Source organism: Cicer arietinum, chromosome 6 (assembly GCF_000331145.2).
Source record: "Cicer arietinum cultivar CDC Frontier isolate Library 1 chromosome 6, Cicar.CDCFrontier_v2.0, whole genome shotgun sequence".
Classification (NCBI taxonomy): domain Eukaryota; kingdom Viridiplantae; phylum Streptophyta; class Magnoliopsida; order Fabales; family Fabaceae; genus Cicer; species Cicer arietinum.
In genome coordinates, this window is record NC_021165.2 from 20,221,951 (window position 1) to 20,239,200 (window position 17,250).

The 17,250-nt window shown below is 27.2% G+C and overlaps 2 protein-coding genes and 1 non-coding gene across 4 annotated transcripts in view; 1 reads left to right on the plus strand and 2 right to left on the minus strand.

Moving 5' to 3' along the window:
- TRNAG-GCC (transfer RNA glycine (anticodon GCC)) lies at positions 1-71 on the minus strand. Its single transcript has one exon. It is a non-coding gene; the product is annotated as a tRNA-Gly (tRNA).
- An 837-nt stretch (positions 72-908) lies between these two features.
- Positions 909-6,794, minus strand: LOC101508577 (probable serine/threonine-protein kinase At1g54610). Of its 2 annotated transcripts, none has more exons than XM_012717225.3 (8): positions 5,666-6,794; positions 4,274-4,558; positions 3,698-4,015; positions 3,218-3,445; positions 2,993-3,093; positions 2,376-2,490; positions 1,367-1,825; positions 909-1,266 (listed from the first exon to the last, which is right to left on the minus strand). In XM_012717225.3, exons 1-8 carry the CDS (start codon positions 6,092-6,094, stop codon positions 1,111-1,113), a joined length of 2,091 nt encoding a protein of 696 aa, XP_012572679.1. In that variant the 5' UTR covers positions 6,095-6,794; the 3' UTR covers positions 909-1,110. The 2 variants fall into 2 exon arrangements, with proteins under 2 accessions (XP_012572679.1, XP_004505575.2); XM_004505518.4 differs by having other exon boundaries at positions 1,367-1,828.
- Positions 6,795-16,844: 10,050 nt separating this feature from the next.
- The window catches only part of LOC101508890 (uncharacterized), an 878-nt gene continuing 472 nt past the window's right edge, over positions 16,845-17,250 (plus strand). The window contains exon 1 of the mRNA XM_004505519.4: positions 16,845-17,250. This exon is cut by the window's right edge and continues 472 nt beyond it. Within this exon, the coding sequence (XP_004505576.1) occupies positions 16,960-17,250 (291 nt within the window). The 5' untranslated portion in view covers positions 16,845-16,959.

Consider the following 17,250-nt stretch of genomic DNA (forward strand, 5'->3'; position numbering starts at 1 on the left):
TGCACCAGCCGGGAATCGAACCCGGGTCTGTACCGTGGCAGGGTACTATTCTACCACTAGACCACTGGTGCTTTTTTATATATGCTTTCTTATTAACCTATCTATTCGTTCGCGTCTTTGACTGAAATTGTTTCGGTTTCATCCATATATGAAGGCGTCCACATTACTAGTATATTTTATATATTTATTATAAAAGAATATAAATTTCATATAAAACTTGTAAAAAGAAGAAAAATACTTTTCCATTCCTAAAAGATTAGTATTTACTTGAATGATTGCTTTCAATTTGAGCACTGTCTATACGAAGTAGATGGCTTGTGCTAACAATTTGAAGCTTGTATAATAATAATATGGACAGATTAAAATTTCATTAATGAAGGTTATTGCCATTACATTACCACTTACCAGTTGGTTTGTTGTGACAGAATAAGAATCTAAATACGTTTCTACTTTTTTTCAAAGCACCCAAATATCAATTCCATCTTTATGGAAATAGCTCAAATTTTGAATTATTTTCAATTTTAAACAGATCAATATCATTTCTAGGTTTAAAGATTGCATTTCTTCAACTAATAAAACAAATTCAGTGCCAATGCCTCCAACGTGAAGTTCAACTTTTTTTCTTATCACCAGCAACAGAATCATTTTGTTGTTTACTGCTGTAGAAACCAGGCTTAGGGGCAACAAACAGTAATTGAAAACCACGTTGGTACCGTGAGTTTGGCGAAAACATACCACTTGGAGAGGCTATAGGACGCACGGTGGAGGCGCTCGGTACATGGTAACACATACCGGAAGTTTGTTACTCATCTCCAACTTTTAGGATAATAAATGTAGCACCAAAAAATGCATATGCTAGCATGTTTATATAGTCTAATGGTGAAACATGAAGGGTAAAAGTAACATACTAAATTAAATTGCTTGCATTCTTATATTAATAATATAAGGGTGAAAGGTGAATAGTAAGAGAAAGATCAATTTCTGTTATAGGGCCTGCAATTTACATGATATATATATGTTACAGTAAGAGTGAATGCACTCTCTCCCTTTCTAGATTGAGAGATAAATAAATGTTTTCGTAAAAATAACTTAAGCGACTATGTAATTCGACTACTTTCTTTGTGCACGGACTTTCTCACCTCTTGCTCGTCTCGAAAACTCTTGGATCTTACGATCGTGGTCTTTGAGCATCTGGTCCATATTGTTTGATGAAACTAGTAATGGACCAGACAGGTATATCTTGTTTCCACTTGACCCGTGTCCATCCTGAAATAGAATTCAACATCGATATTCAATTACTCAGCAAAACTCAATGTACTCTGCAGTACAGTATATAATACAAATAACAACAACAATAATATCTAACCGGAGTTGATTTTTCGGTTGGGACTCTTCTATTTACAATTTGACTTTGATCAACAATCCGTTTTTTATCCCTCCTTCTTCTGGACTCGGATCCATTACTCGCCTCGACTGATTTTCTTACTTCAATTGGTTTTCTGTGGAGCAAGGAAACTGGTTTTTGCTGCTGATCTTCTGACAACAAAGTTCTGGATGCGACTAGCCCGGATAATTTTGATAGGTTCACTCTGGTTGAAACAGGAGGCCCATTATCGACTTCGTTAACGCCCCTGGCCCAGCCTGAACCAGGAGCCAATGGGCCTGAATGTGATGGCCTCTTATAAAAATGGCCAGATAAATTATTTTCCATCTCTTTAACATCTTCTGACTGTTTGTGTGGGAATCCAAGATTCCCAGAAACGTGTTCTCTATGAGGATATGACAATTCGCTTCGGTTCTTTGACATGGAATACTGTTTTGCTTGCTGCTGCATACAACGACAGTAAGATAAAATGAGAGGGAAATAGATGAAAATTAAGGCAGAAGAAAGAGCACAAGTGAAAAGACTAAAAAGAGCACTAGAATACTTCAAACTTAATATGCAGGGATTCATCGATCAAATATCAGATGCTTAAGAAATGTTATGTATAAAATAACCAATAGTCACTGTGCATATGATATAACATCATTTTTTGATTGAAGTCGTGTTTCGATAAACAACTTAATTAAGCACTTATGTTATAAACATTTATCAGATAAGTGTTTACGTATAAACTATTTCTATAACAAAAGATAAAATAAAGTCAAATTGTTTTTATATAAGTTATAAACTGTTTTCATAAACTCTCATGGAGAACTTATGGAAATAAGCTGAAAAGTGAAAACTGTTCATGAACATTTCACAAGTTCTCCCTAACAGTCTAGATAAACTCAAATAAATTCACACAACTTTTAGGACAACCAATTCGCTAATACACAAAAGAAGTTTCAAACCGATTCATTGTCCTTTTCCTAATGAATAACAGAAAGATTACCTGTATTGTTGCCCCCAAGTCAGCAGTGTCCTTTGTTGTGACATGGGCCCTAGATCCTTTTTCTTGTCTAACCCCTGAGCCAACTTTTTGTTCCCTATCTCCATTAGCTCCTTGCCTAAAATGATAATAAAAAATTATACATATCAGTTATTAACTTATTATTATCTTAAAAAAAAATAAAAAAATAGGCTTATATGACAAGACATCTTTTTGCCATGAATGGATAAATCAAGTGGCACAGATAGCTTATCAACAATTGTGATGAAACAAATAAAAGCATTTGCATTGACAAAATAATTGAAAAGTCTCCGATATAACTATGTCTGCGAGCCTTCAATGACCAATGATATACATATTTCTTGTACTATAAGTACATGCCAGAACCCATTGATGATGTTTTTGTCATGACAGAGATCCCATCATTCAAAATTTAAATTAGTAATAAAAAAGAAATCAATTTGATTGTCCAGAAATTATTCAGATTAAGCTATATAATTTATAGTACTTAGTAACAGATTTCATCCAAAAGATTGAAGCCATTATCATAATACTAATTACTAAAAATACATATCACTGTCTTTGCCCAAACATAAAAAGAATCAAACCAAATCAGGTACCTTCTGGTTGCTTCATCCCGCATTTTAGCGTCAATCTCCTTGCTAGGAGGATATTTTGGTAAACTTGATGGGTCACAAGGCAAAGGTTCTGATGTAAAGAACTGTCAAATTTCAAAAAATGGGGAAAAATTCAAAATGGAGAATCACATACATGCCTCTCAGAAGGTTAGAAAGGAAGAAGGTTCCTACAATATAATTACTTATTAAAGGCATAAACCAGCATACCTCACTTTTCAGAGCAGCAGCTGCTGTTCCTCGATGCGATGGATCTACGGAAAGTAGCGTCTCTATAAGCTTAACAGCAGTTGACGGATATTCCTTAAATGTATCAGCAACACATCGCCTATAATGGTGTGGAGGCTTGAATACTGTTGAATGAGACAACCGCGACTTAAGCCAATAATCCTCGGATGGTGAGCCGCAAAGTTTAAAAATCCGATGCAACTGCTCAACCTACAAGGAACTAAAATCAATTTTTAGGTACATCATACATTTATTAACATACAATGCTAGTATTCTATAAAGCACGGACACGTAACACAGACACACTGACATTCCTAATGTCAGAGAATATAAACCATTGATGCTTAGGGGCATCCGGTTCATTATATACATGTTATATATATCATCCAAGACAGATAAAAGTCAAGTAGTGAACCTTGTATGGTTACATAGTGATGGAAAGTAGATTCGTCAACATCATACCTCTGTTTTTCCAGGCAAAATGGGCCTTCCGGTATATAGTTCCCCAAGTATGCAACCGGTGCTCCATAAATCAACTGCAACCCCGTAATGATTTGCTCCGAGTAAGAGTTCAGGTGGTCTGTACCACAGAGTTACTACACGACTCGTCAATGGAATACTCCGATGGGAGTCAAAAACATTTGCCAAACCAAAATCGGCAATCTTTAAAACACCACTATTGTCAATGAGAAGATTTGAACCCTTTATGTCGCGATGGAGGACACCGTGACTATGACAATGATCCAATCCACTAAGAAGTTGATGCATGTAGCATTTCAGCTGTCATACAAAAAAATATTATTTTAGGAGTTTTCTTATAAAAAAATGGAGTATCAAACAGACACAATTGCTTATCAAATTTCAAATAACGACAATGCTTCGCCAAATTACACTTGATGTTTCAAATAAGAACTAAGTTAGACTTAGATGCCATCCTGGAATATAGGTTAAGCCTAACTCAACTAAAAAATTAAGCTTAAAGGGTGAGAATTGGAATCTCAAGTTTTCAATAGAGAGAATTGAAAGAACCATTACTACCTGTGGTTCAGAGAATTTGATGCTAGGATTTGATGCAAGTCCTGTCAGGTCATGTTCCATATACTCAAAAATAAGATACAAGCTGCGAGATGTTTCTGAGGTTATCAAGCCCTCCAATTTTATTATGTTTGGATGGTCGAGCCTACGCAGAATATGTATTTCCCTTGCCATAAACTTGACACTTTCCGGATCAAGATTATCAAACCGCACCCTCTTCAATGCAACAATCTTTTGATTAGTCAGGTCACGAGCCTTATAAACAGTACTATAAGTTCCTTGCCCGATCTGCATAACAGAATGCCACCAAATTAACCATTTAAATCATAGCATAGACTACTATCATCAATGATGAAAAAACAAAATAAAAAACAAAAACAAATAATATAACCTCCTTCCTTCACCAATATAAGAAGTTTAACTCACATAAACAAGTTAACACTGCCTTAAACTCCAAAGCATCGTCACAAAAAAAAACTGAAAAATAATTTTTACATAAAATCTTGTCACCAAGTTTCTATATTCTATATAATCAAAGCAAACATTATTGAGCCCTTTCTTTCCTTTCATAGGAAAATTAGCGCCATTAAGTGGATCCCCCAACATCAACACTCGTCTATGTTCCATTTGTAAAACAGCCACATGATTTCTACAGAAAACATTCTCGTGTAACAAAGCTGATTATCTTTTGAAATGCAAACATTAGACTACCAATGTTTCCTGGCCACTTCCTTCCCCTCCATTCTGTACAATTTGACTCATAAACTCCAAAATACACAATATTTGTAAATCCCACTCAATTTTGATTCAGTTTTTTTGTTTTTTTCATCAGTGATACCATACCAGTACTAAAAGTGAGAGTTATATGTCTAAAGCTCTATTTGGATAAACAACTTAATTAAGCACTAATAGCATAAGCGTTTTACATATAAGTGCTTATGAATATGGTATTTTTATAACAAGAAAATAAAGTCATTTTTTTGTAAATCAAGGTATCCTTCACAATCGCACATAACTGCATAGACTAATTCATCGAAGTAAGTAACTGAGATCGATTTAAGGAGTTGACTTCTCCCACAACATATGTTTTTCCATATGCACCGGTTAGAGATCGAACTCCCAACCAACTGGTTAAGGGACCCAAGTATATACCACTTGTATCACACCATGTTGGTAATTCAAATTGTTTTCATATGAGCCTATAATCTTTTTTCATAAGTTATCCTAAAAGAGCTTATATGGAAATAAGCTAAAAAAGTGTGTCATAAGTCGTTTTCATAAACTTTCTCAAACAGTCTCATAAATGGTTGTCAGTAGAAAGGCGCAAATAAGTCGGTCCAAACAGACACTAATTATATTGCATACACAAAAAGAGCAAACAAGGCATCATCTTACTTTATGTAACCTCTCAAAAGTATTAGCACTCCTTGGTATCCACCCCTTGATAGCATCACCAGCAACAGAAGAAAGCCATGAGGGCCACCCCGCCGCAACTTGCTCACCTTCTATAGCCTTTGGAACGCTTCCAAATCCAGGATGATCAATAACAGTCAGCTCAGCCTTCTCTATTTTCTTCTTCCTCCCATTTTGATCATCATACAACTTCATTGAACCATTGGATTTCTTTTCAATCAATGAAGCTTTCGCTTTCGCATCGCCTCTATCTAATGACAAATCTTTCACCCTACCTCCCTCAACCCTCTTGGAAGAATTCAACCTCAAAACATTCAACTCTGAAGGTCTTGTGCTATTTGATTGGAATTTCTTTGAGTTACTTTCATTGCTGTCTTCTACAGCTGAACCCTTTGAACATATGCAACCCATGTTGCAACAACAAGATATATAACACCTCAATTCAACTATATAATAAAATTACAATATTGACCTTCAAGAGCTAGGATCATGATTCATCAGCAACAAAACTCATGAACATAGTCATGCTAATACTAACATAACCAAAACTACCACTTTTTTTTTTCAATCCAATTACTAAGATGGGAACTTTTCCTTATTAAAGACATACACAAAGACCATGAATCCAATATTTGAAGATTCCAAAGTGACCCAATTCTGCAATTCAGATCCCGCTACTTAAAGGAAGCATTTTTCTTACAGACATGAAATTATAGGTAGAAAAAAGTTATGGGGGGTGAAGATGAGAACACTAAAAGAAAGTGTATTATTATAAAACGTGGAATTAACTTTTTAAAAATAGAAAAAGACTTGGGAGACCTTTGAATTGGAATTAAGGGTAAGGAAAATAGAGGAGAAAAATTAAGAGGAAAGAGAAAAGTTTGATGGAAAATTCAACGCGTATTCAGACATTAAAAAGAACATTATCATCAAACCTTAGACGGCTTTTGCCGGCTAGGCTCAGTCAAAGGACACCACTCTCTCTCTCTAGAGCATGATGAAGATTTTATAGTGAGACTTTCTCTTTCTCTCTCTTCTTCTACCACGTTTTTCTGTCAAACTAAGATTAGTGTTTGGTTTTGTGTTCCAAGCTGGTCGTTGAATTGAAGTTCTGTTTGGAGGAGTACAAGACTCACCATTAAACGCGTTTTTATTTTAATTTTCTTTTATTTTTTGTATGCAACTTTTTCTTCTTTTTCTGTGGGTGACTATGTAATGGTGGTATTTTTTAATTTATTTTTTTAGTTGAAAACTAAAGTATTTCTTTCCTGTTTTTGGTTTGGGAAACAGTGGATTCTATTCTACGTTACTAAAATCAATTTGGCATAACTTTAATTATGCACATCTTTAGTGAAATATTTGACATTAAGTTTAAAGAGGAATTTTTTGTTATAGATTAGTAATTAGTCAGATTATATTTTAATTCTATGGGAACCAACTGCACATTATGGGATCATTTGTTATAGTTTTTAAAAATATAATTTTATAATATTTTACTTTTTTATAACTTTTCAAAAAAGTTTTTAATAAATATTTAATTTAAAAGTTTATTATAAAATATTATTTTAAATATTTCCTCTATTTAGTATAATTTTTTATAAAAAAACTTAAAAAATAATTAAAATGAGAAGTAATTTTGAAAAACTCTTCTTGAAAATTATTTTTTAGAGATATTTTTATTAAAAGAATGTGATTTTTTTATTGTGTTAAAATCTCTAATAATAAATATCTATATTATCGAATATCAAAATTATTTTTTTTAATCGGTGACAAAATTTCAAAATAACTTTTATTATATTTAGATAAACTTTCATAAAAATTATTTTAAAAAATATTAATTAAAATAGTTTATTTTAAATGTAAAGCTAATTGGCCCTATATCAAAATTAAAATAGATAAAATGGGAATCAATTATCTCTATTAATTAAATATAGTCCTTACAAAAATAAATAAATAAATAAAGAGTGGGAAGTTTTAAATATTAAAATAAGAGACAAATATTAGAGAGATCTATTATTAAGAAAAATATTTCATAATTATTAATTATTCCTAAAATATTCTTGATATTATAGATTTTCATAATTGTCAAACAAAAAAACTTTATATTTGCAGAGATGACAAGATAATTATCTCTCTTATTATTTTCTTAGACATTGTATTTCATTTGTGGTGACTATCTCTTCTAACTCACATCCTAACAATCAATTAATAAGTCATATATAAATTATATTAGTATTAGTATGAAATTCGTACCTCATGCTTATTTATTTATATATATTTATATATATATATAATAGATAAGTATGATAATTTTATATAAAAATAATATGAGAGTGTTTTATCTTAAAATAAATGAAATTTCGTATATTTAAAGATTGTTCAATATAAGTTATGTCTTCCTTAAAAAATAAATTGTGTTACTATGTTTTAGGAATAATAATAATAATAATAATAATAATAATAGCGATAATAATAATCATAATAATAAGAAAAAGAAAATATGTAAGAATTATTTTTAACATTATAACTAAATATCAGCAGTGGTATATTTATTTTAGAAGGTACTTTAATTCATTTAGAAGTATATTTTATATTCATAATTGATTTTGTGCGACGCACGGGTTATCTCATTAGTTTACATTCTTTTATTTTTGAATTTGTATATTAGTCTTCATGAATCTTTTAAAATTGTTGATTTTGGCAATTGTAGTCTTCATGAATCATTTGAATTTGCACGATATTTAACCATACATTTAGAATGAGTCATTCATGAATTCTTTGAATTTACATGATATTTGACAATAAATTTGGAAGATAGAATATATGATACGTAAAATTAAAATATAACCCTTTAATCTTTATAAAAATGGTAAAACTATATCACATAAATCATAGTCCGTAAAATCCTTGTTAATTAGGTATTTATGTCTTTAATTATTTGATAGATGAAACACATGTATTTTTGTTTGAGTAACTCAACTTTTTGTAATCTAGATGTTATGAAACACAAATTCGTTAAACTATTTTCTCACAACTTTTTTTTTTTTCTTCGTAACAAATAAGAGTTAAGTCTGTTTTCGAAATAAATGTCATCATTTCAAATTCAAATTTTATTTTCTAAAAGATGAAGAGAACGTATATAAATATGTTGTCTAATCTTCAATTCGAGTAACACATAAATTCAAGCATTCAGATAAATCTTTCTATACAACAAGGAACACCGTAAGAGCAACTATTCGAATGAATTTTTAGTAAGTTTGCTCTATTGCTTCTCGTGAAATAAAAATATGTTTTTCTATACGTTATTTAATTTAATTAGTAAAAAATAAATAAAATGACTTGTTCTTATGCTCATGTAACTTACATTCTTACAATTTAAAATAAAAATTGAAATAGATTTATAAATTAACTAATTAATAGATAATAATAATTAAATATTAATTATTATTAATAAAAACTTAATATAAGAAAAAAAAATTAATGATTGACAAATAGCTTGCTATAAAACGAAGTTTACCTTACCTTACCTTACCTAGTTACATGTAATAACGCGTCCCTTTATATAAATTTTAGAGTTATCGATCAAAAACATCAATTATTTATTTCTTAATTATTTAACTAAGTCCTCTTAACAAAAAATAGCATCGTCCTGTCATATCCACGCAAAAATCAGGATTCAAACACGCAAAAATCAGGATTCAAACCCACTACTTATGTGAATTCCAAATAACTGGTCTTATCGATTAATTTTTATAATAATTATGTCATTTAGTAAAATGATATTTTTTGGATATAATATTATAGAAAACAAATAATAAATAACAACTAATTATTACTACTGTATTAGAAAAATGATATTTAATAAAGTATTGACTATTGAAAAAATAATATTTAAAGAATGAAATAAAGTGACTAAGTCAATAAAAATACCACTTGTAATACCTTAACTTAATTTTAGTTAACGTTTTAGTCTTTTATCTTTTTTTTTTCTCGATTTGGTCATTTATTTTAATTTTAAGTGACAATTTGATCTTTTATGTTTTAAAACGTCAACAATGTTATCCTTTTTAAAAAAAAAATTAAAAATTCATCAAAATTTTCAAACAAAATCCATAAAATTAATTATATTTTGTAATATAAAATAAATTTAATCAAATTTATAACTCAAATCTTCAAATAAACTCATATTTGTCATTCTTTATTTAATGTTGTTGAAGATGAAAATATGAGTTTATTTAAATATTTAAGTTATGAGTTCGATGAAATTACATTATATTGAGGATGATAATTAGTTTTATGAGTTTTAGTTGAAGTTTTTTATGAACTTATTGAATTTTTGCAAAAAAAATAAGAATAATATTGTTGACATTTTAAAACATAAAATATTAAATTATCACTTAAAATTAAAATAAATGACCAAATCAGAAGAAAAAAAGATAAATAATTAAAACGTTAACTGAAATTAAGTTAAGAGACCACAGGTTGTATTTAACCTAAATTTACTTGAAGAATAAGGAAACATGAAATATCTTATTCCTTTTGGATGTTTTTGACCGGTAAACTGATTTTAGATATAAATAAATGCTTTTAGAACATACCAATGGTAAGAAAACAAGGAGCTGAATTTTACAAGACCATGATATATATACTAATATAATCCAAAAGACTAAGCAAAATAAAATGTAAACTAGGGAAATTGCAGGAATTTTTTTTTTTACAATAAAATGATTTTTAAATAGTCTTATAAATACAATTCAAATAATAAAATACCGTGTTGATATTTAGCTAGTATGTTGTAGTGTGGGATTCAAATTCATAATACTCTACATGGATACATCTGGTATATGTAAGTTTTTGGTAACCAAGTACATTAGGAAAAAAAACTATTGTTAAATAGGGAAATATAATTGATTAAAGAAATTTGTCATGAAGTAAATTTGGAAACAAAATTAGCTTAATAGACAAAATCAAAAGTAAATTTGATTTCACCTAAGTTATAAAAAGTTATTTCTTGAATCTCTTATTACAATAAGTCAAATTCGAAGAACACTTAAGAACAATAGCACTTAACCAAAAAATATGCCTTATTCAGCCATAATATTACATTAATGTATAAAACATGTTGGGAGAAACTTCCAAAATATTCTACCATGTGTCTTCAAAACCATAATTTTTTGCAAGCTGCTTCCATCTAGCACTCAACTTTGTCCTATATATCATTGCCTCATCGATCACCGAACATTCTGATATTTTGTAATTGAAAGGTTGTTGGCATAATTTTGGAAATATTCAAAAAGAAATTAAGTTAGTTCAAATAATCTTCAAAATAGGTTTAATCACCAATTGTCAAATAAACAACAAAAACAAATATGAATCATGACCAATAAAGCAGTAAATTAATTTGAAAACATTCATTAGTTAAAGATGTTGAGTGAAAGCAGCTTAATGAGAAGATCATTGGATGTAGAGCTTTGTGTGAGTGGTTGCCAACTATTTTACACCAATAATCAATTCAAATTTAAATTGGAAATCAAAAGATTTATTTGATTCCCGTACTTAATTTTATCATTGATTCCCACGGGTACTATGCGTGTTTCCAAAGTTTACCAACACACTTAATATTTGCAACTTTATTTTTTTTTAATAAAATAAATTGAAATGGATTTATTATAGATTAATAGATAAATAAAAACACTAGGAGATTAATTACTATTAATAGAAATTGATCACAAAAGACAAACGTATCATAAAATGAAACTTATAATACATAAATTTATTATTTATCAACTGCACATGCATGAGCATGAATATACGTAACAACATTTATATTACTAGAAGATTGAAATGGAAAGACGCTGGTTTTCAAATAAAAAATTTCTAATATAAATAAATAGCTAGTGTACATAAATAAATTAACTAAATGTTAATTAAGACATTAATTAATACCTCATATCCAATATGAAGTTTTCAGACTTTGTCTTTAGTTTTAAATTATATGGGTTTATGTTTTGATTGTGATTTCATCATTTAAATTTAATATATTTTTTGTTATTTTTTAGCATGTGTTTGATTTTTTATTTTATTATGATATTTATTTGATTTAAATTCACATATTATTAATTTCGATCTGTTGTACATTTAATAAATAATTTTAACGATATCAACATTACAAATTCAAAGATATAAAGATTTTTTACCTTTTAATTTTGACATGTTGATAGTTATATTTTTTTATTATTAACTAAGATGATGTGAATTTGTTTATAGATTGTTTATAGATTTATATTTTTATTTTGTTTTTTATTTTAACAATTTTAAATTTGTTCTTGATCGATGAAAAAAAACTCATACCTAATATGCAACAATTATTATATAAAAATAACTTTTAATAGATTTTTTCAATACATTCTTCTATAATAGATTGAATTTACAATGTCTCTCACTAAATCGTTATGAGAATCAAACTTAGAAATTAGTATTACAATGTCTCTTCTATAATAGATTGAATTTACATTATCTTCCCTTAATTAGTATTTTAATTACTATTGTTAATTAGAAATCAAACTTACAATCTCGTTATTACTCCAGTTCTTAACTCTTCTACTGTCAATATTATCTCAACTTTTAAAAAATATGTTTTGAAAAATATATTGATATCACTCATTGCGTATTGTGTGCCAATTATTTGGAAACGTTTCTTATAGTTGAACTATTATGCTATCGTTAATTATCCGGTGTTTGTGTCTTGTCTTTAAAATAAAATAAAAAACTAGTGTTAGTCTCTTGTAAAAGAAAACACTAGTGTTAATCTTGTACATACTACATACCTATGTTTTTTTTTAAAGAAAATATTTTTGAAATGTATTCATAATAACTATAAATATATATATTTTTATAAATTTAAATTCGCATACATTTTAAATTGTGACCAATAAATAGAAAATTGAAATAATATAAAAAAAATAAGTAGAGAGATTAAAAGAATAATTTAGACAAAAAAATTTCCATCAAGCCTGTATTGTGGACTTATGGTTACAAATTATAATTCCATGAATTTCCCAACCCAATGACCTGAATGATTTATGAAAAAATCCAATAAATTCACCCAACCTAACAACATCAGCATAAAGCCATAAACATAGCAGCTGCTTCCCATTACTCAAATTAAAGGTACAAATTATTTTAAGATTCATAAAACCATTCACTCGTTTTTTTCCCAACGCGCGTGCACAAAATCGTATTCTCACGCGCCACAACTAGATGTGAACGTGCCAACACTAAGGGACCTTTGATACATATTATTTTAATATTCAATAAGTTTATTTTTAGTGATTTTTAAGAAAGCAATATACTTGAGTAAAAAAAAAGGAAATTGTGATGAATTTTTTTATCATAATAAATATTATCTGCTTAAAAAAAATTAAAATAATATTTATGAGAACGGCTAAAAGGAACTTTTTATTTAAAATAATTTTCAAATTTAATTTTGGTTCTTATTTTTTATCATTGGTAATAAATGGATACAAATTCATAAAAATAGTTTTGTAAAAATTTAATTTTAATATATTATCATTGTAAAAAGTTTTATATTTTTAGTGTGCATATATAAATCAAATTTTGACCATATTTTTTATAGATTTTTTTTTATAATTCTGTAAACATACTCTACAAAAAATATATTCAAAAATATATATTGACATTTCAATAAAACAATTTTTTTGACATGAATTAAAACAAAAAATTGAAATTTTATAGACTAGAGACTTATTTACTTCTATTTTTTTAATACTTTTCTGGTTATGTAAATTAAAATCATTTTTTTAATTAAAGAGGACAAAAATATATTTTTGCACCTTTAAATTTAGTTCAATTCTCTCTTAAATTCTTTTTAAAAATTTTATCCGATTTCATCTTTAAGTTAAATTTTGTTTGTACAAGTTAATCATTTATTTCGCTTTCAACAATAATTACAGTAATTAAAAACATATGAACATTAGAAAATTTACCAAATCATATAATAGTTTGTATCTTATACTAATCATTCCAAAAAAAATTAATCAAACTTTATAAATGATTTACAATTCTTGATTTATTGTGTTAAAATCTCCAATAATAAATCTCTATATTATCGAATGTCAATTTTTTTTATATCGATAATAAATAATTTCGAAATAACGTTTACTATATTTAGATAAACTTTTATAAAAAATATTTTTTTAAATATTAAATTAAAATAACTTTTTTTAAATGTAAAACAAATTGCCCTTATATCAAAAATAGATAAAATGAAAATGAATTATCAATGTACTTAAATGCTATACTTGTTCTCCACATACTAATATCAATGTATATATTTATACATATTAAACAAAAAATAATATTTTTAAAAAAGTAATATTTAAAAAATATGAAACAAACATCCTTTAAACCCTAAAAAATAATTTTTAGTTTCAAATAATATTTTTTTCTAAAATAAATATGGAATGATCATTGAGTGATTGACTAATTGAACGGCTACTGAAGGAACGACTATCAAATATAAAATGGCTACCAAATATGGAATGACTACTAAGTGGTTGTCTAATTGATAGAATTTAAAATAGAAAGTAATATTATTAATATAATAATAAAAAATAACATTAATAAATAATAATATATATATATATATATATATATATATATATCGACATGTCAGGTCTAATAGCTTTTTTATAAGCATAAGTGTGACCTATTTAAATAAATAGACTTTAAAAATAGTTGAGCCTAACATTTTTATTAAATAGATCAGACCCACAGACCCTTGACAGACGGTATAGCCTATTCTCATACATAGTAGAAAGTTTTAAATATCAAAATAAGAGATAAATATTAAAGATGTCTAGAAAAAACATAATTCTTAATTATTGATTATTCCTAAAATATTTGAGATATTATAAACTTTCATAACTATAAAAAAAAAAAAAAAAACTTGGTTTATAGACATCTTATTTTATTTATCATGACTATCTCTTCTAACTCACATCTTATCAATTAGTTAACTCAATTAATAACTCATATAGCACGTGTGTATATATATATATATATATATATATATATATATATATATAAATATGACAATTTTGTATAAAAATAATACGAAAGTGTTTTATTTTAAAATAAATGAAATTTAATATTATAAAAGGTTGTTCAATATAAGTCATGTCATATTTTTCTTAGCGACAAATTGTGCTCCTATGTTTTATGCATAATAATAATAATAATAATAATAATAATAATAATAATAATAATAATAATAATAATAATAATAAAAATAATAATAATAATAATACTAATAATAATAATAAGAAGAAAATATGTAAGAATTATTTTTGACATTATGATTAATTATCGGTATTGATATATTTATTTTATAAGTTACTTTAATTCATCTACAAGTATATTTTATATTTACAATCAACGAATATTCCGTGCGGCGCATGAATTACCACACTAGTTTATGGAATTTTTTTATCTTTAAATTTGTATGTTAATTTTCATGAATCCTTTAAAATTGTTAATTTTGGCAACTATAGTATTCATGACTCCTTCATGAATTCTTTGAATTTGCATGATATTTAACAATAAATTTAGAATGAATGATTTCTAAAAACTTTAAATTTGCATGACATTTAACAATAAATCTACAATGTAAAATGTTAATACAGTAGTAAAATTTTTAAAAAATGATAAAGCCATATCCATATAAACATAGCCTATCAAATTCAAATTTGATAATTAGTTCTTACTCTATCGTCTCTCTTACAAAAATTTATACATATTTTCCAAAATTTATCAAAATTTTACTTTTTTTTTTACAAAAATTTATACCATTTTCAAACAAAACCCATAAAATTAATAATCTGCCATTTAAATAAACTCATATTTTCATCTCCAACACTATCAAATTAATCAAATAAAAAATAACATAAATTAATCAGTTAAAATGTTAGATTTATCATATGATGTATGAACATTGTATGTTTGTAAATTATGTCAAAATTAGGATTAAGAGGACTAAAGTCCAACAATCTCCCCTTTTTGCATAAGTGACAAGCATACAATTTTAAGAGCATTTCAAGACATAATATTAACAACAGATATATTTTCATAGCATCATATGTACCATTATCAGATCATAGTATTAGAGCATCAGATCAGAGCATAAGTACACATGCTATGAATAAGGTAAGTGTGAGCGACAAGAGTTGATTCTTTGTCAGGATCAGTTGAGAGCGACAGGATTCTTTATCAGGATGAGTTGAGAGATTTAACAGAGTTCCCACAACGATGTGTTTCAATTTTTTTTCCATATACACATAATTGTATCGTTGTGATTTGAAAGAAAAAAAAAATGATATGAATATTATAAATTACTGTATCACCTATAGCAATTAATGTATTAGCATGAGAATATGATACAATAACATAAAATTGTAAGTGAATAATACAATACTATAAATATTATACGTACTAATCATTCAAAAAACATTAATCAAATTTTAAATAATAATATTCAAAAAATATTGATCAAACTTTATAAATTATTTATATTTATTGATTTTCTTTATAATCATTTAAAAATTTGAAAAACTTCTTTCACTTACATTAGTAATTTGAAAATTAATATCATTAACTTCTTTCACTTGCAAAAGTAATTTGAAGATTCAACTCATTGCAATATTTTGATTAGATATTAACTTTTTATGACAATAATTCGATAAAATTATCAAAACTTTAAAAACTATATTTATAATTTTATATAATTTAAAAACTAATGGTACAAATTGAATATAACTTAAAACACTTAAAAATAAAAAAAAACTTAAATAATCTAAGTGGTAAATTTCAGTTTTAAGTTGATAGTAAACAATAATGATTGATTTCACTGTCTCACTAAATATTTACAACCGGCACAATTAAAAAACCACAACCACTCATTTAACAGTTTAAGATTAATCATAAATATAAACTCTAAATTGGATCTGCATAATCATTGAGCCCTAAATTTAACCCACCAAATATATTTTGACCTTAAAAATGATTATTTAAAAAAAAAAAGAACAAGAAAAGAAAGAAAGAAAAAGCGAAATAAACATTACGCGCTACAAAATCGCGTGAGTTTCAAACATAGTTAATAACCTTAAATAAATCCTACAGTACATTTTGATTACCATTTTCTTTTATCCATATCTGGGTCCAAATTGGTACATAGAAAGAGTAAAATCAGAGTCAAAGAAATGGCAAAATTGGCAGAAGAAGAACCGACATCATCTATTCAACAAGCATCGTCTTCATACATGTTACTGTTAAACATAATGAGCAAAAGAAGAACATGGGCATGTCTTTTTTTCCTTGTTTATGGCACCCTTTTAGCATCTTTATGGAATTTTCTCAAATCAATGCTTTCTTGGTACAATTCACAATCATCAACAGCCTCTGGTTGGCCTGCACTTTATGCATCTGTTCTTCTTGGTACTGTTTTTGGGATGCTTTCAATGGTTGCTGCTTTGGTTGTTATGATTCCTGCT

Bases quoted from the DNA above. Each gene is read 5' to 3' on its own strand.
- LOC101508577 (XM_004505518.4), bottom strand. From the start codon at position 6,094: ATGGGTTGCATATGTTCAAAGGGTTCAGCTGTAGAAGACAGCAATGAA. The intron at 4,016-4,273 runs GTAGTAATGGTT...TTTGTATGACAG, and splicing joins TCAAATTCTCTGAACCACAG to CTGAAATGCTACATGCATCA. The intron at 3,446-3,697 runs GTATGATGTTGA...AGTTCCTTGTAG, and splicing joins TTTTGCCTGGAAAAACAGAG to GTTGAGCAGTTGCATCGGAT.